General features: G+C 35.9%; 2 protein-coding genes and 1 long non-coding RNA gene across 6 annotated transcripts in view; 2 read left to right on the top strand and 1 right to left on the bottom strand.

Moving 5' to 3' along the window:
* LOC150101988 (uncharacterized) overlaps positions 1–6,646 on the top strand; it is a 144,610-nt gene extending 137,964 nt beyond the window's left edge. Inside the window, exon 4 of the long non-coding RNA XR_016549009.1 lies at positions 6,616–6,646. This is a non-coding gene — a long non-coding RNA (uncharacterized LOC150101988). The remainder of the gene's footprint in view (positions 1–6,615) is intronic.
* The window catches only part of DENR (density-regulated protein), a 102,896-nt gene extending 94,880 nt beyond the window's left edge, over positions 1–8,016 (bottom strand). The window contains exon 1 of one of the 4 annotated variants that reach the window (XM_090400049.1): positions 7,877–8,016. The gene's annotated coding sequence lies outside the window, so the exon portion shown is untranslated. Of the gene's footprint in view, positions 1–6,522; positions 6,758–7,281; positions 7,359–7,683; positions 7,787–7,876 lie in introns of those variants that run through there. The other 3 variants (XM_090400051.1, XM_090400048.1, XM_090400050.1) reach the window with 3 other exon arrangements.
* Positions 8,017–8,142: 126 nt separating this feature from the next.
* Positions 8,143–23,201, top strand: part of LOC150101984 (uncharacterized) — a 197,992-nt gene continuing 182,933 nt past the window's right edge. The window contains exon 1 of the mRNA XM_090399947.1: positions 8,143–8,470. Coding sequence (XP_090256073.1) covers positions 8,441–8,470 — 30 coding nt within the window. The 5' untranslated portion in view covers positions 8,143–8,440. The remainder of the gene's footprint in view (positions 8,471–23,201) is intronic.

The raw sequence follows: 23,201 nt of genomic DNA, 5'->3' as shown, positions 1-23,201 counted from the left end.
ACATCAAAGAATGTTAATCTTATTTACAGAGCTGAGTCACATGCTGGATGCTACCTAGCAAGTGGTTACAAAAAAACAAGATAACAATTAAGGCCCAAATTTAAAATTAAGTGATTTGAAATTTAAAAAATAATTAAAATGGAGACGGGCATTATTGCTTGCCATTTATGAGGATGAGACTCTCCCAAATCTTGGCAATAAAGAAACATTTGTTCTGATTTAAATTAGGATGCTGTAGAAGTGCCTCAGCACTCTCTTTAAATAACTGTTCAAACCTAAACCGATCTAAAAGGCAAGTATTGGACCATAGGATATTGTGGCCAGTGTTCACTCCATGCTGAGCAAAACCAGATTTTTAGGTTTATTGTTGTTAATATTTATTATTATTATTATTATTCAGGCCTCCATGGAGTCAAAAGACTCATCGTGGGAGGTCCTTCCTAAGAACAAAGTCTGTCAAGACTCATCGAGGGGAGGTCCCCCTAAGAAACACAAAGTCTATCATACCACTCTTTAAACTCATTGACCGTTCTCGCTCCCACCACTCCATCAGGCAATGCATTCCACGGTTCAACCACCCTCCATGCAAAGAAACCACTCTTTACCCTCTTGCTCACAGTTTCCTTTCATAACTTCCAGGGATGGCCTCTTGTCATCACTCCTTCCAACTGTTCAACTAAGTGAAAGAACTCCCCAGTGTCAACCCTGTAACTACCTCTCAACAGTTTAAAAGTCTCAATCATATCACCTCTCCTTCTTGTTCTTTTTCAACAGAATGTCCTGTTTGTCCAAAGTACATGCAGAGGCACTTACATTAAACTTGGTAAACACCAGGGAGAGAAAGAAAGAAAGAGGGGGGGGGTATTTATCTTTTGTGGATGATAAACCAAGAGGAGATTTTGTTGATAGGGAAAAAAGTAAGAACTATATTATATCTTTTCAGGATCTCAGCAATTGACTCAGAGATGCCTGCAGTATAGGGACTTGGCATACAGATTCAAGGGTTTTGGTGATGAGCTTGTAAGAGTCTAAGATGCATTTAAACTTCCTTCAGATGGAACCATTCTGTAGTTTGGTTTCATCTTTCAATTGAACACTGAGTGGTGTTCAATTCTTGTTGAATAACTTGGGAATTGGAGCAGATAACATGTACTCTGTTGAGCAAAGATTTGAAAATGCTTATCTTTTGAGACGAATGATGTGCTGAATTTTGCTGTACATAGTGGCCTGTGAAAGTTGGTTTACAGTAAATAGAAGTAACAAATGTTCCAGAAGGGGTATGGGCTTGGGCATCCGCAGAGGGGGAGGGGCAATTGCCTCCCTCAGATCTACCTTTGAAAAAAAACCCCAAAAATTAAATAATTAAATAAAAATTTATTGATGTAATTATTTGTCTCCAAGCTTTGCCCCCCCCCCCCCCCCCAAAATTTCTTGTGGATGCCCAGGGGTATGAGAAAAGAGCATGTCCAGGAAGGTTAATTGTCCATCCTTTTCTTTTTCCATAGTAAAGTTCATGCACAAGTGCAGGTTGGTTTGATTGGTTTACAAAAAAGCTAATGATTTTGGTTTAAGAAAAAAAGTTGATTCAGAAAAGTCAGGCTAATGCAACCACAAAAATAACATGGGTTAAGGCTTATGTTTTGCTATCTAATTAGCTGACAGTATTGTCAGGAAAGGTAGTAGAGAACACACCAAAAAGATTCATACACTTAATGACCAGTCTTTTTTTAAATGAAAACAAATGATAATATAACAGCTCAACCTATGTATCATTACATACATTATGTGCAGTCTGCATATTGTTGTGCAAAGTCTGTAGGTAGTTATTTGCATAACAGCTTTGTGTGTCACAAACAAATAAGATTTTCAGATGTCATGAAGATGACTTGGTGTCTGTTCAAGGTGTCATGTAAATAAATCATTTTAGGAGACTACTTAAACATCTAGCAAAAAAAGCTGTGTTTCTTAGCATGGCACCCAAAGTGGATGGCCAATCTATATCATGATGTTCATGTTCTAAGAAAATGTGTGCAGTGAAACTATTTTTCTTTATATGTTCCATGTCACTGGCATGCTCTTTCTTATGGATTTTAAAACTTTTCTTTATTGAAAGTTTCTTTATTGGTTATACTATAAATTAAAGATGCCAAGAAATTATATTCTTGGTTTTCCTTTATCCCAGAGTAAACAAATAAAATTTGCATTTGAAGTAACTTCACGACTAGGCTACTTGTATATATAGAGGCTAATGAACATCAATTGCCTTAGTATCCCATAATGCAATGCACATATCCTTACAGACATGTATAATGCTATGCATTATGGGAAGAGGCACTACCTAGATGGGTTTCGACCTTTACTGAGGTCACATCAGTAGGAGCCAGACGTGATACCAAGGCCAGAGTAATGCACAAATCATATTTCCACATACAAGTAGTCATAAAGGGCAAATGATGTGAAGTCATTAACTTCTATATATAAGTAGCCCAGTCATGAAGTTACTTCACGTGCAAACTTTGTTTGCTTGCACTTGGATAAAGGATGAAACCAAGAATATAATTGCTTGGCATCTTTAATTTATAGTATCTCACCAAGACCCACCACGTAGTCCTGTTATTTGCTCTTCTGGAGGCCTCAACTCTCTGAAGATCAGTCACTCCACACACGCATCATCCATCCATCTCATTGATGGTCTAAACCTTCCTGTTTTTCCAAGAACTTTACCTTCTATTACTGTTCTGAGAAGTTCCCCTTCCATCCTTTCAATATGTCCAAAATATTTTAACTTTCTTCTGTCAATATCCTTAAAGTTCTACTGATCTTTTCTAGCATTCACTCATTTGTATGCCTTTCAAGTATATGATATCCTCAACAGCCTTCTGTAACACCATATCTTAGCAGATATCCATTTCTTATCTGACTTCTTTAGGTTCCAAGTCTGAAATCCATAAGTCACTGTTGGAAAAACAACTGCATCCAAAATCCTCAATCTGAAAAGCAATTCTTCATATTAATAATAGATCCCAGGTACTCAAAACTTGCTGGCTTCCTCAATTCTTTCTCCATTAAGGTACACTTGTTTCTCAAGAGCTTCCCTGTTTGTATTTCCTTTGAGAACCATAATCTTTGTCTTGCTAGGATTGAAGTCCTCTGTTATTACTGATCTTGTTAACTTTGTCAAGAATTTGTCCTAGTTCTTCAATGTCATTACAAAGGAGTAATGTATCATCAGCATACCTCAGATTACTGATGAACCTACTTCCTATCCTAATTCTCGTCTTGAGCTTATCCAATGCTTCATGCATGATGTCCTCCACATATATACTAAACAAGTGAGGAGAAAGAAAACATCCTTGCCTAACTCCTTTTCCAACCTGAAGCCAATTAGTCAATCCAACACCTGTTCTTACCGTGGCTTCTTGCTCCCTGTGCAAGTTGGTGATCAACTTGATAGCGTGTTGAGGAAAATCCATTCTTGTCATTACTTCTCACAGTCAAAAGCTTTAGAGTAGTCTAAAAAACACATTACCAGAGGGAGTCTGAATTATTTATATTTTTCTATGATCTGTCTAAGGCAAAGGATCTGATCTCTGGTGCCCTTACCTTTCCTAAAACCTGCTCGTTCCTTGGGCATCTCTGCCTCAACTTTGGCCTCAATCCTATTTAGCATGATCTTCAATAAAATTTTACTCGCATGAGATATTAAACTAATAGTTCTATACTTCTTGCATGCTTTCATATCTCCTTTCTTATGTAGTGGTACGAAAACAGACTTCTTCCAGTCTATTATAGTATAACCAAGTGAAAAAACTTTCAACATCTATCTCTAATCCAGAGTATTTTAGTAATAAGGTGTGACACCTTTTGACTTTAATTTATGGAATTTTGATGTATAATGGTGGATGTGTGGGAAGAGGGTCTAATTAAAGCCCAACACTCAGGTATGTTGTGCACTTCCAATAAGAAACCCATGAATGTTTACTGTATGATTCTGTGTTTACTGAATGTATTTTCCAACTGGTTTGTTGAATGGGATTTATGGTTGAAGAAACTAAGGCTATGAGGTCAGTTTATTATTACAGTAATAAACTGGTAGTCTTCTCCCTTCTTTCCAGTATTATGTGATTAAATATAATGGAATGCTCTGTGAAACCTGAGTACTTCTACATTCATGCGAGTCTTACAGTTACCATGTGTTCTGTTCGTCCAAAGGGATGTGTGTGTTGGGGGGAGAAACTCTCCACTGGTTGCCATTCTTTAAAGGGAATAGCAGAATGAAGATTTTTTGTAAATGGTTGAAACAACATTTTCAAACTATACGTCAGAGAAAATTTATAATAACTACTTGCAGGTTTGCTACTATTTTTTTTTCCTTATTCATATATACAGTGTGGAAAGGTTTGTGTGTTCACACATGTTAATTGGATTTTAACGGTATAGATGTGAACAGATTGATAAGAAAATAACTATTTATTGACTTAATTGCTAATATTTCGCTGGCATTCTATCCAGCATCTTCAGAGCACCCAAACAAAGTTTGTTACAGTAGCGAGAGAACCGCAATCTGGTGTAACAGTGGGACTATTATGAGTAATTGTAGCATGCTACAATTACAGTCATCCTAAGACCAAATTAAAACCTGCTTTCTCGTTTTTTTCCCCCCAACTTAGATGGTGCCTAATTAGAACTTTAGTCTTTGTGTTTGTACTAGTCCCACTGTTACACTGGATTGCAGTTGTCTCACTACTGTAACAAACTTTGTTTGTGTGCTCTGAAGATGCTGGATAGAATACCAGCCAAATATGAGCAATAAGTCAATAAACAGTTATTTTCTTATTAATCTGTGTTCACATCTATACTGTTAAAATACAATCAACATTATTGATATATAATCTTGTGAATGATTTTTTAAAATGATATTTGTGTTATAGTATTTTCAGCATCTGATTTCAGCAGTTATTTGTAACCATTATTAAAAAAATGGTTACAAATTATTATTATTAGCACCAGACCCCCATGGAGTCAAAAGACTCATCACAGGAGATACAAACACACAAAGCCCATCAAACCATGCTTTATACTCATTCAATGTATCTGTGTTAACTACAATGTCAGGCAATGCAGTCCACTCACCTTTCCATGCAAAGAACCTGTTCTTTATGCTCTTGCTCACATCCTCTTCATATAGCTCACAGATGTCTCCTCCCATTCTATGAGTCACATTAACCCTAACACCCCTTTAAAACTCAAACAACTCAATCATATCCTCCTATTCACAAGACTTTGCAAACTGTGTTCCCTCAATCTGTCTTCACATCCCACATTTCAAAGATCAGTTATGACCTTAGACAGTCTTCTCTGGACCCATCCCAATATATCAATATCAAATGTGTTATTACTATTTTAACACTGCATTCCTGATGATGACATCTCTGTGACGGAGACGAAATAATTAAATTGATTATACCTTTATACCTTTGTTTAATTATTTCTCTTTGTGCTGTAAATTATTCTATTAAAGTGCAACATGAATCCAATATATCCTCATCAGTACGAAAATCAAGGGACCAAATTTGTGCACAATAATCCATATGGGGACCTGATCAATTCCTTATACAATGGAAACAGCTCTATTTCTGCACGTCAAGGTCCTCCACAACATTGCCATAATCTGATGTGATGACTTGCAATGTAACCTCTGAACTTCAGATCCTTGTCCATCACCACTCTAATGTCTCTTGTCTACTCAACTTTCAAAATTTCCCCACCAAGTGAATACTTTGCATCCCACTGTTGTCTACCAAATTTCAGAACTTTACACTCTGCAACAGTTAGGAACTCAGTTCACTGAGTTCCTAACTGTTGCCTACTCATTCAATCTATTCAAGTCTTCCTGTAAAGTCACAACATCTGCTTGATTCCTAATCACTCTCTCCAGGTTGTATATCATTGATTAAGCCCATCTCAATATCGTTGATATACAAATTAAATAACAATGGTCCCAAAACATATTCCTGCGGCACATCACTAGTGGTTTCCTCTTTTGGGACACCCTCCCCCACCCACACAACTTGCTGATACCTATCTGAAAGCCATCTGCCTATTCAATTCACTAATCTATTGTCCAATCCCATCTGCTCTAGTTTACTTACCAACTTGTGGTATGAAAGTATATCAAATGCCTTTGCAAAATCTAAGTATACTACTGAATATGCATCTCCTCTTGTCCAATACATTCATCAACTTGTTATAGTACATAAGCAAATTAGTAAAGCACAACTTGCCTTTAACAAACTCATGTTGACAAACACAAAGAATGTTATTGATATCAACCCACTTTTGTATCCTAGCTCTCACTAACCTCTCCAATACCTTAACTACAACTCCAGATATATCAGAATAAAAAAAAAAAAAAAAAGTTATTCTCGACTACACACACATTTTTATGATACAGCTTATATTACCCAAATATAAAGATAATTCTATATTCAGAACTATATTACTTTTATGTAGAAAACTTACAGCATCATTCTCGCCAAACTACATTACTAGTTATCTTTAAAATAATATTTATCTTCAAAACTTCATCTTGTTGAATTTTTTTCTTTCTTTCAGGATGAGCCTTACTCCTGTTGATTTGCAGTAATAATCACCGCATACTGGACAGCGAGTTTCGTAAGCTTAGGGTACATATAGCATGCTCATCCTATGAGTTCTCAGTATCTTTAAATTTCTACATGCACTTCCGCTGCTTGTGTAAAGAGAAGTCCTTAGAATTTTCTCGATTCTAAAATAACACAATCTCAACAATTTAATTAGCGATAATTTGTAAAACGTGCTAAATCAAGCTGCATTCTATAACTTTAATCGTAAAATTGATGATTATATCTGCAAAAGAGTTATTATTAAACGTGCGTTCGCATCATTAACTGTATCTATTCACGACCGGCTTCAGGGAATGATACAACACGAGGTTGGCTGAAGAGTATGCTTTACAATTAGCGAGACTCAGCAATGCGGATAGTATTATTTCTTGATGTTTTAAAAGGCCGCACGACATATTACTACCAGAAGGGTATTATCTAATGCAATATCGATTCGAAAATTCATTTCAGATTATAAAAATTAAATATGAATCCAAACTTTATATCTTTTAAGATTTATACAGAATCTCATACAACAATCAACACTGCCACAGCAAACTAAAGCCATAAATTTTAAAAATTTTCCAATATAGGAGCATGCATGTATTACATGTAAATAAACCTACATTCCCCTTACCTAAGAAAACCGTTACTAGAAGTATAGAAACTGGATTACACTACTATTACTAAGCCTTACTTTAATTTGGGAAATGCTGAATGCGAAAGAAGTGCCATCTATGGAGCGAAATTTGTTCTTACTACGGGAGGAAAAAAAAAAAAAAACGTTTAAAGGAAATTTTTGGTACGAGAAAGTATGCATCACGAAATTAGAATGAAAGTTATCAGCTTCTTAAATTGTCCATAATCATACCAGCTTGCTGATTTTCATATATTTTTTATTAACTGTTTACACACGAATAACATTGATGCAACTAGCCACTCAAGTGGTATTGATAACAGCAGCAATAGCTACTTATACTTATTTTAAATATAGTTATTTCTAGTGTATACATTTAAATTAGGAAACTTAAGCACTTACTGATGAATGTTATTTTTTCTTAAGTATCTCAGGATTGTTATGCAGATGGTATTATAATATTGTTTTTAACGATTAGTCGTACTGATTTTTAATGTATATGATAAAATGTACACATTTATTTAAACATTCATACAGTTGTTTAAATAAATGTACACATTTATTTAAACAACTGTATGAATGAAAATTCACTTACTTTTGTTACAGGGGAGGTATATTAAATAAGGTATGCACGCATTTCTGTATATTTATAACAAAATTGCAATAAAAAAAGTGATAGTTCTAGTCGATAGAAAAGAAAATCTTGGAGTGGCCGATATTACTATTCACTTTTCGTTGCTCCTTTTAAGCACCGAATGATATTCCTGTAACTGCTTGGCGGTGTATTAATATAACTATGAGGATTATAGGTGATCTTTAGTGCTTAGGTTTTGTACTGTGCGCACACATCCGTGCGTGTGTGCGCGCGCTCGGCTGCATTTTACCTCGCAGAGTGTTTTCTATCTACAATAATGGCAGTTAAAATGAAACAGCTTGAAGCCATTTTTAGCATCCACATGCTAAGAAGATTTTACGTAAAATTAACCCTTTGCACTGGTCGTAACTAAATGCAATGAAGTAGGAACAAAAATTCCTAAATAAATTGATGTCTAGTCCATGGTTTCGGTGCGCATCCGATCCTTTGGCATCACTAACCTTTCAAGAAAGAACCATATTTTTTTATTTATATAAAATTTAGTCTCAAATTAAAAACAAAAATATGATCTTTCAAGGATTACAGCTATCTAATGTGAGGGAAATGCAATGGTTTGTTAAATATTATAGGTTAGGTTTAAAGGAGACGGGATGCAAATTTTCGATGCAGAACAGTGTCTTTATCATTATTATTATTTTGGTATAAGTTTACATTAAATGATCTTTGTTGGTTGGTAATAGTAAGTGATATTTCTCCTCCATCCCTTCCCCATTGCATTGTGAGTTATCACTATGATAGTAGCAAGATGATTAATGCACAGCAGTGCTTTGTTTTGCTGGAATGTGTAACCTCTTTTCAGCTTGGAAAGTAGCTAATCCGATGGAAGTAAGAGGTAACAATTACCACAAATAAATATGTTTAAAGTTTATTTACTGTTTCACATAGCAAAATTATTTGCAATTTCGGAAGCAGTAATCACATTTTTTTAAATAACTTAAATAGCTGCTGGGTTTAATTGTTATGGTTCTACATTCATGCCTTGTTGTAATGATAATAGCATAGAATTTCATTAATAATTTGTTCCTCAATATTTGTTATGCAGAAGGACAAAATATAATAAGATTAATTAGAGAATAATAACATTTACATAAGAAAAATATTTAAAGAATCTTTGACTAAGTTACATAGCCATTGTCAATGCATAATATGAAAAGAGAAATTAAAATAACAGTTGATATCTAAGCTTGTATGGTAATATTTGATATTAACTGCAGGAGGATACCTCCTGCAGTTAATCTATAACTATTATATAAAATATTAGAATTCATAATAATAATAAAATAATAATTCTTTAGACACAGGAAAGAGGAGTATTATATAGGATGACTTCTCAAAATTAAGAAAGCTTAAGACAGTCATTTTTGTTAAGATTTAGTCCATGAATATGAGCCTCACACCTTTCTTTATATAGCCTTTCAAATAAAATATAACTTTTTTTATTTGAAATTCACATATTATTCAACCAAAATATTAATTTATTATCATTTTTTATTATTACATGATACCTCTAAGGAGTTCACAGATTCATCGAGGGAGGGCACCTATTCTCTAACTCTCCGTCTCCACAACCTAATCCACCAAATACAGTGAACTGCTACAACCATCATCTACACCATTTACTATCTACCACCACTAGCATTTTTTGTCTGTAAATTGCATGTCCTCAAGGCTGATTTGTCTGTGACTTGCCATATATACTGTCCATTATGGCAAAAGCAGAATTACTGTGCTCTGATCCGTTTTTTTTTTTTTTTTTTTTTTTTTTTTTGTTTTGTTTTGTTTTTTAAACAAGTGAGGAGTAGTACCCTTAGATTATATTCTTGGTTTAACCCTTTATCCAAGTGTTTGTGCATGAAATATCTCCACAACTGAGCTCCTTGTATCTAGAGGCTAATGACTTCACATCAATTTTTTTGGATGTTTGGAAGTCATTAGCTTCTATATATATAAGTAGCCTGGTCATGAGATATTTTACATGCAGAGTTTGTTTGCTTACATAAATTAAAGATACCAAGCAATTAAATACTTGGTTTAATCCTTTATCCAAGTGTAAGCAAACAAAGTTTGCACCTGGAAAAAAAAACAAAAAAAAACATAAATGCAATATAAGTTGGGATGCAGGAGACTAGATAATGAAAGGGATGTAGAATATGCTTTTCATGTACTTATTTTATATTCTGTAATAGGAGAAAATATTTTTCTCCTATAGTTACATATATCAGTCCTTTATTTTATTTTTAGTTGTTTAATTTTTTTTAAATATTAAATTCACCCACCTATTTGGGTAGGATTGATAAAAAATAAATAAATAAATAAAAAGCAAATAAGAACTGATGTCTATCACTAAAATTTCTTCTCCTGTTATAGAATATTGAATAAATACAAGAAAAGCATGTTAAAGGCTCTTTCATCATATGATTTCCTGCGCCCCATACAGTCCTGGAACTGTGTCATTTACTGTATGAAAATCAACATTTGTTTTTTTACAGTATTTTTATTTATTTATTATTATTATTATTTTTTTTTTATGTTGAGCCCATACATGAGAGGTTGGTTGATCAACCTATAGTCCATTAGTACCATATGTGGGGTGGATTGGGAAAGGAGGAACTTGTTTACATTTGATTTAAAAGACTATATTGTATTCCTTGAGAAACACATCAGAGGGCAGACTGTCTCACAATCTGCAGTAGCAGGGATGAAGGAGGAGGAGGAGGAAAAGAAATTTATTCTGTGGGTTTCATAGCACACTGTGAAGGGATGTTGAGTAGTAGCTGCACGTGTTCCATTGGACTTAGTACTAAGTGGGGGAATTATTAATGTTATTTTAGATGAACATTTGCCATGGAAATATTTATGGAATGCACATATTGCAGAAACCAAACGTCTGTGGGAATATGGGAGGAGTGAGTTGGTAAGAGATGGATCATTAATAAGTTTGATTGCTCTCCTATGTATTGAGTCAAGCATTTTGAGAGAGCTCTTAGGTTTCCCCACTCCAAATATGAGAGCATTATTCAATAGCTAGGCAGATTTGCGATTTGTGTGAGGTTAACAGCTGTTCAGAGGTGAAGTAACATTTTGAGTGAAAGAGAAATCCTAGTTTTTTTTAGAAGCTGAGGATGCAATGGTTGTGATGTGTTTATGCCATGAGAGGCTACAGAACTAGTGACATGGCAGTGTGCTTGCCATTTCACTAGAAAAAATGTCAGGATGTGAGGGTAATTCCAAGAAGAGAAATCTCATCTTGTCTGGAAATTTGGGTGTTGTCAAAAATAATACTGGGAGAAAATGGTTCATTTTTGTGAGAAATAAGACAGAACTGGGTTTTATTAGAATTGAAATTGACGAGGTTATCTGAGCCCCATTGGAAGATGGCTTGGAGATCAGAGTTGAGGGCACTGGTGATTGATGTTCTGTAGGTTGGGTTGAGTTGTGTAGAATACGGTTTATCAAATAAAAGGAAGGAGTGCAATGTGCTATCACCTACAAAACTGTGTATTGAGTTGGAGGTCAACTGAAGTAGGTCATTGATATATATTGTAGAATGAAGAGGATTTGTGAGAGAACAGAACCTTGTGGAACCCTGGCATTTGTTGAATGTTTCTTCCACCATCGCCCAATGTATGCATCCAAACAGAAAGCTGGTAATCCAACTACAGAAGTCCTGAGGCAGATCAAATGATGGAAGTTTGCTTAGTAAGCCTTTATACCAGACCTGGTCAAAAGCTTTGGAGATATCAAGTGCAACTACTTGAGATTCACCAAACTTCTCCATGGCATTTGTCCAGAGATGGGTGACATATATGAGCAGATCTCCTGTTGATCGGCAGCAATAGAATCCATACTCATGGTAGTTTATTAGATGAGTGCCTTCAAGGTAGTGTAGGAGTTGGGAATTGATGGTTGTCTCCATTACTTTATTATTATTATTATTATTATTATTCCTGATACCTCCAAGGAGTCCGAAGACTCATCGCGGGAGGACATCTTCAACTGTCTCTACATCTTACCTCTACTACGAATCAACGCCATCTACCGCCCACCTCCAACACTACCACAACTAGTAATTTTTGTCTGTAAATTGCGTGTGTTCTGAAGGGCCGATTTGTATGTATGCGGGATGAAAAACCCGAGTTTCCGGGAGAAAAAACCCTGCTACCTCCGTATGAGATCGGCTAACTCACCATCGATTGAAATCGACCAGATAAAGATTCCTCCCGTCGCGACGAGAATCGAACTTAGGCCTATTCCAATCGAAGGGCGCAATGTACCGTCGTTCTTCCAATTGCGCTACGGAGGCGCTTAGACAGGATTGAGGTGAGTGAGATAGGGTGGTACAGTGGTTCACCCAGAGGGGAACCAAGGTGCCCTGCCCTCCCAAAGGGGGGGGGGAAAACACTAGAAAATTTTCCAAAAATCTTTTCCTAATTAAACTTAATTTTTTTAATTTGTTGTGTCATGTCTTCTATTTCTATACTTATGAATTATGATCATTTCAGATGCTCAGTCATGGGTCATATGAGATGCGTAGTGTGCATTCTCAAATCGTCTACTCAACCCCCAAGATTAAATCCTGAGTGCGTTACTGGTGTGGTAGTTAGATGGCAGTGATTTGTTGCCCTTCTTGGGAATGGATTGAATACAGGCCAATTTCCAGGGTGTGGAATAGATACCAGTGGAGTAAGGGAGTAAGAGGATTATATAGGCGACATAGGATAGGAGTTAGTTCTGGTGCACAAACCTTCAGGATAATTGGAGAATTGTCATCAGGACCAGGAGACTTTTTTTTTTATGGACAGTAAAATGTTTAATTTGGACAGTATTTTTCTGATCTCTTTCTGGCAGAAGAGTATAAGAGGCATTATGTTGGACATCTGGAATGGTTGGGGGGAAGGGCATTTGTCAAAGTCAAAGTTAAGTGATTCTAGGTTGGGTGCTCTCTGGAAAGGTATGTCTGTGTGGATGTATGTGCAGACACCACTCTTGGGTTGAAAGCAGTTAAAGAGTGCAGTTTGGGAGGTGAGATATAAGTTTCTGCCAAAAAGGTGGGATTTGGTAGACTGAAGATGGTAGTGGACACTATTAAGGTTGGAGTTGAGGCCACAGATGTTATGAAGTGGATTTGCAAGGTTGTGGGGGTATATATTTGACTGCAAGGGTCTTCCATGTTTCCTGTGCAGTGCTGCCTGCATACTGGTCTCCATGATGGCTACTAGTAGTGTCACTTGATTTTTGCACTAATTTTTTTCTTGTTTTAGTCTATAATCCATTGTTTTCTCCATTTTGGTATTTTTCTTCTAGTTGTTTTTGAAGATGACATCTTTGTTCTCTCTGGGCAAATGTTAGGGCTGGTGTCAAGCATGTATGCGAGCAAGTGTTCTTGAACTTGTTGTTAATCACAGTATTGAAGCAGGATTATTCAGTTTAAACTTGTCTTACTCATGTAGGCATCTCCACAGAGTCCAAAAACTCATTGCAGAAGGCTCATCCCATTCGTTATTTATACATTCCATTTCATACTTTTATTTGAATTCATTCACTGACAAAGCACTTTTGACAACTTCAGCCAACAATGCACTCTACTTAGTTTCTGATTCTTCCTTGCCAGTTTGATCCCATAGAAGGAAAAAAAAAAAAGAGGAATTGCACTTTTTAACCTACCATTTTTATCAGCTAATATCATTCCTCTCCATGTATCAAAAGATCTTGCATTAGCAATAAGACCAAGAATAGTATGTGGAATTTTTCTTGGTTTCTTATTGGCTAAGCACTACTTATAAGTGTACTTTCCTCACCAAATATGTCACCGTCTCATTTGTACTGATCATTGGCATCCATCTTATGCTTCTTTTCTGCATGCATAATATATTTATATTTAAATATTAAATATAGACTATGCAGAATATAATATGTAGAATAATATAAGATTTTTCACAGACCTACCTTTCACAGATATATAAATATGTATATGTATTTATATATCCGTGGAAAATATTATTTATGTATCATAAATTTTTATCTTTTATGATGAACACAATAAAAAAAAATTGTCTCAAGAGACATAGTGAATAACATTGCAAGCCACAACCTGAAATTTGGCTGCTGTAGTTATAGACCTCCTCAGGAACATTTCATCAGCCTGTTACAATCTTGGTTATTGGCCTTTGAATTCTCTCCACCACTTCTCATCCCCAAAGAACTATGACAACCAGATCTATGTGCAGAAGTCTAGATGTGGTCAGCCATATCAAAGTCTTATAAAGAGAGATAACCTTGTAATAGACACTACTTTTGTATTTTATCATTGTATTTTACGATATCCAGGTAATTCAGTGAGCTATTTTGACTGTTTTTTGCAGTATGCACTATAAACTTTAACTACCTGATTTCCCCCCCCCCCCTGCAATTCCTAACCTCAACTTCATCGATTTCCATCACTGTAGTACACAGCTTTTAGTGTTTTCATTGCAAAGTGCATAACTTTACTGCATTTAACTGGTAACCACTATCTTTTTCCCATATTTAATCTTTAAATCATCCTGTAGAATTTCTACATCCTTTATTAACTGTTGCTATTTCTTTATTCATCCCCCAAGTCCTGCTATGCTGCCTCACCGTGGCGGGGGGGTGGCCCTGGGTGGGATGGGTGAAGCACGTCGGGAATATCATTACTCCTGGTAGGGCCTCCCAAGGCGTGAAGGCCATCCCACTATGCCCAGCTAAATGCTAGCAGGCGAAGACAGAAGAGGAGATTGGCACTGTCTGTCTTAATTTACTGCCCATTAGACATTCAAGGCAAAGGATTTAATACAGCATACCATGCCGGCTTGGACGTCACCCAGTTCAACAAGGTTTGCATTGCCATTTGGTAGCAGCTCCAGGGGTGGCAATGCGAAGTTAGCGACTGGCGCTACTACCATCACTGACAAAAATAATGGAAAAACTGGATCCAGATTCAGACTCCGCAACTATTTAATGACTGGAACTTAGAATATTAGGACTCTACTACAATCAGGTCAACTCAAATTACTACAACACGAACTAAAAAGATATAAATGGACTGTTATGGGACTTTGTGAAATTCGATGGCCCAAAACAGGAGAGCTAACAACAGATGGACATTTGCTTTTTTACTCTGCATGTGACTGCAGTGGAAAGGAAGGTGTCGGGTTTTTGATACACAAATTATCACAAAATTCTGTCATGGAATTCAACCCTATCAATAGCAGAATTGCTCTAGTCTGCCTGAGAGGAAAACCACTCAATATCACCATCATACAAGTCTATGCCCCAACCACAGATCACGAGGATTCCGAAGTAGAGGAGTTTTATGGTCAACTTAATGCAACAATCACCAGAGTGAATAGAAAAGATGTTTTGATTGTACAGGGCGATTGAAATGCCAAAATTGGAACAGACATCGGCAAGGATTATCTCCCATTTATCGGACCATATGGCTATGGGGAGACAAACGAAAGAGGTTTTGAATTGATTTTGCCTCACAAAATGAACTTACCATTACTAACACTCTATTTCCCCATAAACCTTCCAGAAGATGGACATGGACTTCTCCTGATGGTAAAATGCACAACCAAATTGACTTTATCCTTGTAAGCACAAGATTTAAAAACTCCATCATCCTCACAAGAACCAGATCATTTCCTGGTGCCGACATTAGCAGCGACCACAATATGGTCATCTCAACTGTGAATATGAAAATGAGGGAAAGATTACCTACAAAATCAACTCGTAAAAGATATAATATAGAAAAATTAAAAGATCCCCAAATAAATACACTATATAAATACAAATTAAAACAAATTTTTGACACAAGCTTCAAGAAACATAATAGTATCGAATCTAAAACCAAATATTTCTCACAAAAGATAACCGAGACAGCTGAAGAAATCCTTGGATACAAAAGGAAAATAAATAAACCATGGATAACCAACAATATTTTGGACTATGCGATGAAAGAAGATATTTGAAATCTCATATTAATAGTGGTGATAATAGAGAACAGTATAAAAATATTACTAAGATTATTAAAAAAGAAATCAAACATGCTAGAAACTTATGGATATTGGATGAATGCAAAAATATAGACGAGGACTTAAATAAAAATAATTCTAAAAGTGCTTTTCAAATTATTAATAAACTAACCAAACCTTTTACCGCATTTAATTGGAGCATAGAAGATGAAGATGGAACTTCTATCACGGATAACCAGAAAATAATTGATAGATGGAAATGTTATGCAACCAAACTCTTTCAAAAGGACCCTCAACTGACTGATGATATTTTGGACGGAATTTTGCCAGGAGGTTCGGAGGAAGGAGATTACCCGATATTAAAAGAAGTTATTGCAGCAGTTAGCTTCTCAAAAATTGGAAAAATCACTGGGAAGTGATGGTGTCATAGTGGAACTGATACGCGAATCAGGTGACATCATCATAGACACCTTGCTAAATTTATTCCAGAACGTATGGAACACAAAGACTTGGCCTTCTGATTGATGGACTTCTGTCTTTGTACCTATCCCTAAAAAGGGAAACAGCAATAAATGTAGCAACTATAGAACAATAAGCCTTATTAGTCATCCAAGCAAAATCCTGTTAAAAATACTATTGTCAAGAATCGAAAAGGAAATAGAAAGCAGACTATCAGATGAACAAGCAGGTTTCTGGAAGTCCAGAAGTACAATTGACCATATTTTTACAATACACATACTAGGCGAAAAATACATAGAACATAACAAAATAATCTGTCACAACTTCTTAGACCGTCAAAAAGCTTTTGACTCAATATGGCATGAGGCATTATGGAAAACTTTAGAACATTATGGTATTGACAACAAAATCATTAGGATTATTAAATCTCTTTATTCCTCATCTGATATGAGAATTGAAATTAAAAATTACAGCAGTGAACCGTTCCGGCAGAACTGGGGGGTAAGACAGGGATGCATCTTGTCCCCTCTTCTTTTTAATTGTTTTCTGGAATATGTCATAGATGAAGCTCTTTATGAATATGACACTGGAATAGTAGTTGGCGAACTAAGAATAAATAACTTACGTTTCACTGACGATATCGATCTTCTGGCAGAAAGTGAAGAAGAATTACAAGAGATAACCAGCCATGTTTTCGGAACATTAAAAAAATATGGATTATACATAAACCTACAAAAAACAAAAACAATGATAACCTCAAAATGACATTGAATTCTTAAAGATACAAATTGGCAATAAGCAAATTGAGAATGTAAAGAAGTTCACTTATCTAGGAAGCACGTTGAGTCAAGATGGTCGTTCAAAAACTGACATTAAATACTGAATTGCTAAGGCAACCATGGCCCTACAGAAGTTAAAACCATTGTGGGGAGATAACAGAATAGCAATCACAACCAGACTAAGACTAATTGACACCTTGGTGAATTCTGTCCTTTTGTATGGTTGTGAGGCCTGGACTTTATTGAAGGAAGATGAGAGGACACTCCTGTCTTTCGAAATGAAAACTTACAGAAGACTTTTGAGAATTCCCTATACTGCTCACGAAACCAATGAAAATGTCCGAAAACTGATTGACTCAATAGGTGGGAGAAAAAGGGAAAATATTCTGACAGTCATCAGAAGAAGACAGATGAAATGGTTTGGACATGTGGAGAGAGCTAATGGCATTCCAAAGCAAACCCTAGAAGGAATCGTTCTGGGATCAAGGGTTGGGAGCTGACCTCGATTAAAATGGACTGATAACATCAAAAAATGGACAAATTCCTCCCTTTCTCAACTGACATCAAGAACAAGAGACCGAGACGATTGGAGGAGGCTAGCAAAGAGTAACATCTACCAGCCATTAATGACCCAACGGTTCATTTAGGACTATGGGAGAAGAAGATTTCTTTATTCAGTAAAGAAACTGTTAATAAATGATTCTTTTCCTACCCTTCCTTCAAATCATTTTATATATCATTAATGTACACTGCTAGTCACTCACCTTCTCCTGAATTCAACTCCACCATACACTTTGATGTCTGTCCATTAACTTCCGTCTTAGCCACATCACCATCATATCTGTCTCCTGCTCTAATTTATGTAGCAGAGTCCCATAATGTATCCTGTTAAATACCTTTACAAATTTTCTTTATCCACTTAACTGTTTATTATAAAATATAAGTAAATTACTAAAGTAAGACCTACCCTTCGCAGAACCGAGCTACTCATCCTAGAGTAGAGTATCATATTTCCTTCCACCCATTCCTAAATTTTGCCTTTGATCAGCTTCTCCTTAAATACATTTACTACCATTCCTGAGATGGTAAATAGTAAATAATTTGCTACCTCTGTCTGTTGGAGCTTCCTTTATGCAGTAGAACTATTTAGCTCTTTTTGCACTTGCTTGGGATTTTAGCTAAGACTTAAAGAACTGACATCCTCTGACTAGATGATGATAGTTCTTTTGCACATTCTCATAATACATGAGCCGACATCCCATCTAATCTCAAGTCTGTATTTGCATTGAGACCTTACAGTATCCTAAGCACCTCCAATTCTATCTCTATTCTGCCCTTGGTTCCTGTTGTGTCTATCACTGCATTATCTTCACCTGGATGATCTTCTTCTTGAGTATTCTGCAATTGAAGCAGGTTCTTCTTTTAGTAGCAAAAACTTTCTTTCCATTCTCTTCTGTTCTGAGCCTTCTCTTTCAAGGTTGTGTACCTGTCTCCATTCAGCATATCATCTAGCATTGTTTTCCTTACTTTTCCTGTGGGTCTTTTTCTGTCTATTTTTCCTTCGATGACATCTGATGATTCCATTCCCTCTCAGAATATGTCCGATCCAGTTTCTCTTGCTTCTTTTTAAACTCCTTAACAGACTTCTTTCTTCTTCTACTCTTTTTAAGACCTCTTAATTAGTTATTTTATCTGTCCATTTGATTTTTTCCATCCTTCTCCAAATCCGCATCTCGAAGCTTTTTAAAATCTTAATTTCTTCTTTCTTCATTGTCCAAGTTTCAGCTGCATAGAGGGCAACACTCCACACATAACATTCTATTAGTCTTTTCTTTAAGTTTCTATCCATTTAGTTCTGAATAAATTCCATTTTCTATTAAAGGCATCTCTTCCCATCGCTATTCTTGCTTTTATGTCACTTTTACATCTTCAATCACTGCTAATAACACTTCCTAGATATTTAAATGTCTTTACTTGATTCAATTTTCTCCCATTTATTCTGATATCCATATTTGCCTCTTTCCTTGCTATTTTCATTACCTTTGTTTTTCTGATGTTAATTTTCAGATGTTAGGAAAGGAGGTTACCACCACATGGGAGATGGCCAAGAATATTTGAAAGAAACAGTATCATACTGTGAATTTATAGTATCATATACACTATACTCACATCGAGAGAATAAATTCGGAAACAATTAAAGTTCATTAAAGTTATTCTTCCTCTAGTCTTTCTTCCTTTTATTCACAATATTAGCAAAAGAACTTGAAATTTACTTGGCTAATTTCTCCTCATCTGATTTTACCTAGCTTTCTGTGCTGATTATTCCTCTCACTTGTAATTTTACTGCTCATGAGATCGCTTTCTCCATCATCATCAAATTCCTGACATGTACCCTCAAGGGGTGTACAGGATATGATAGTACTACATGAAAAGCTTACATTATTACTAACTTCCTATCTACAATTTTCCTCCAAATCAATCTGTTACTTGTCAAGACTCCAACATTATCAGATTTTATATTTCTATTGTCTAAAGCACTTTCTACTGCATCAGCCCACCTATATCTTGGTCTTCCTCTGGGTCATTTTGAACACTTGTTTTTCTAATCTTTCCTCGCCCATTCTGTTTAAGTGACCATACCACCTGAGATTAGCTCTGATAACGTATTCCTGGATGCTGACAATGTCAAGTTCTTTCCTAATATTCTCATTTTTTATATGATATTGCCATTGATGCCATCTGTTCACGCCTCTAATCTTTCTCAGGATTCTCATATCTGCGGTTTCTAGTCTTTGGTCAAGTGTTTTACTTCTGACCCAGCTCTCAGATCCATAAGTTAAAACTGGTTTGAATACTGTTTGTATACAGCTAATTTAGTTTTCTGACTAATTTCTCTCTTATTCCATATGAATTTAAAAATTGACTTCCTACCATACCAGCTTTATTGATTCTGTTGTTTATTTCCATATTTAATTTACCATTTTCACTAAAAATTGTGCCTAAGTAGCTGAAATGTTTTACTTGTTCCACAGGTTCTCCATTCACAACGCAGTTGACATTTTCAATGATTCTGCCTATTTTCATTGTTTTTGTCTTTTTATTGCTGACCTTCATACCATATCTATTACAACAGTTACTTAATTTAGTCAGAGAATTTTGTAGACTTCTAGCGGATTTATTTAGAAGTATAACATATCCGCATAAAGCAAAGAACTGACATTAACATCTCCGATTCTGATATCATGTTTAATACCACTTTCCTTCATAATGTGATCCATATAGGTAATGAATAACAGAGGGATAATGTACATCCTTGTCTCACACCAGATTTAACATTAAACCAACTTCCTTCAATTCTAACTGCTGACTTAGAACTCAAATAAAGACTAAGTATTGCTTGATATAATGCCCCATTGACACCATATAAATGTAGCATATTGAATAGCTTCTCTCTTGGCAATTTGTCATATGCCTTTTCCACGTCGACAAAACTTAAAATATAGATCTTTGTTATATTCCCATGCTTTCTCAACTATTTGTCATAAAGTGAAGATCTGATCCTCTATTTGGCCTGAATCCACCTTGTTCTTCACCAAGCTTTTCTTCCACAGTTCTTCTCAACCGTTTCTCAAGTATACTTGCATAAATCTTGCAGGAACACTTAGGTAGGGAAATATCTCTGTAATTCTCACATTCAGTTTTATTTCCATTTTTATATATGGTACTATTAGAGCTCTACTCCAATCATCGGAAATTCGTCCCTCTGTCCAGGCTTTCTGAACTATGCAGTGCAGCAACTGTAAGACTTTTATACCACCATATTTCAGCATTTCTGGTCGAATATCATCTACTCCTGCTGTCTTTCCACATTTCAAGCCTTTGATGGTTTTTTCTACTTCAAGTATGGATATGTATTCCTGACTGCATGCCTGGTCAGTGTTTTTTATCACTGTGCTGTCATCACTGCTTGTTTCATTTAGCAGTTTTTCAAAGTAATTACTCCATACTTCAAGGATATCTTTTTCTCCTGTTTTCATTTCACCTTTATCATCTCTAATTCCTTTTACAGCACTCTTTCCTCCATTCCTAAGCTTCTTCAACAACCTCCAGAATATTTTGCCACCTTCTTGATATTTATTTTCTATATTCTTGCCAAAGTCCTCCCATGACTTTTGTTTAGCCAAGTTTTACACAGTGTTTGTCTTTCTTACATTTGTCTCTGTATTCTCTAAGAGAATAAGCTGACTTATTTGCAAGGAACGTTTGATATGCTTTCTTCTTTTCCTTCACTGCCACTTTAACTTCCTGTCTCCACCAGGGAATTCTGATTTTTCTATCCTTGCAGACAACCACACCACATGCCTCTCTGGCTGAATCAATCAGGGTTTTCTTCAAGGCTTGCCACTGAATCTCCAAGGTTTGGTTCCTGTTCGCAAACTCTCTCATTTTTTCTTCAATAATCATTGTGTATTTTAGTCTACGGTTCACATCTGAGAGCTGCTCAACTTTTATTCGCTTTAAAACTTTCCTACATGTTATTCTTTTCAATATGAAATTCAGTTTTAACCTGCTCAAGACTAAATAGTGATCACTTCCAATTTCAAATCTTCTGTACACTCTGGTGTCCTGCACCAGGGAAAAAAACATCCCTATCAACAATCACATTATTATTATTATTATTATTATTATTGCGGGTATCCCCATGGAGTCAGTAGACTTATCGTGGGAGACCCAAATTAGCAAAACAATATCTGTCATATCTCTTTTTGAATTCATTTACAGACGAAGTGCTCACAACTAAGTCAGGCAATGAATTCCACTCATTTACCACCCTCTAGGCAAAAAACCTTGTTTTGACACCCTTGTTAACCACACTCTTCTTTAATTTCCAGGGAATACCTCTTGTTCTTCCATCACTATCACACAGCTGAAACATTTCCCCTGCATTAATCCTATAAAAACCTTTCAGTAATTTAAATGTTTCTATCAATCCCCTCTTCTCCGCCTATCAACCAATCTCTGCAATTCATAAGATCTTAATCTATCAATGTAGGGAGCATTTTTTACATCACTCACCAACTTGGTCACTCTTCTCTGAACCCTCTCCACAGCCTCCTCATCTCCAAGGAATCCAGGTGACCAGACCTGAGCGCAGTAATCCAAATGTGGAAGTATCAACGCTTTATAAAGGGGAATAATAACCTCTTTATCTCTGGATGTCAGTGTGTTCCTCAACAACCAAGTAATCCTATGTGCAATCCTGGACACCTTAGCAATGTGTCCTCTGAACTTCATCTCCCTATCTACCAACCCCTAAGTCCCTAGCCTCACCAATCTCTTGGAGTACTGTTCCATCAATGTAGTACACAGCTGGTAATCTTTTAATCCCAAAATGCATGACTTTACACTTTTCCACATTGAACTGACATCCATTATCTTTTGCCTATTCTACCAGCTTATTTAAATCATCCTGCAAACTTTCAACATCAGCTTGATTTTTTATTGCGCTAGCCAACTTTGCATCATCGGCAAACAACTGAATATCTCCCTGTAAGCCATTTCCTATATCATTTATATACAAATTAAACAACAATGGCCCAAGCACAGAGCCCTGAGGCACACCACTGGTCACCTGCCTCATCCTGGACTTGGCTCCTCCATACACCACCTTCTGGTAATAAAAAAATTCTAATGAGAATTTTTGAGAAATGAGAAATGCTAATAAGAAAAGTCTCATTGACTATGTCAATGAGACTTTTCTTATTCCTTGGCTGTTCTCTCCATGTGAATTTGTGCACATCTTTATGTTGGAACATGGTGTTAGTAATAACCAGTCCATGTCCTGAGCAGAAATCCAACAGGTATTTGTCATTATTATTAGCTTTGCTCTTTTCTGCAAACTTTCTCAAAATATTTTTGTATGTCTGACAATCATTTCCTACTCTGCTATTTAGATCTCCAACAAGGACCAACTTTTCCTTTTTCATTGTGTCAGTTGCTTTTTCTAAAGCATCAAAAAATTCCTCCACTTCT

Source organism: Typopeltis vanoorti, chromosome 11, assembly GCF_054136105.1.
Source record: "Typopeltis vanoorti isolate ZY-2024b chromosome 11, IOZ_Tvanoo_1.0, whole genome shotgun sequence".
Taxonomy (NCBI): Eukaryota; Metazoa; Arthropoda; class Arachnida; order Uropygi; family Thelyphonidae; genus Typopeltis; species Typopeltis vanoorti.
The sequence above is the reverse complement of the archived record's forward strand: the minus strand, read 5'-3'. Positions and strand labels throughout refer to the sequence as shown.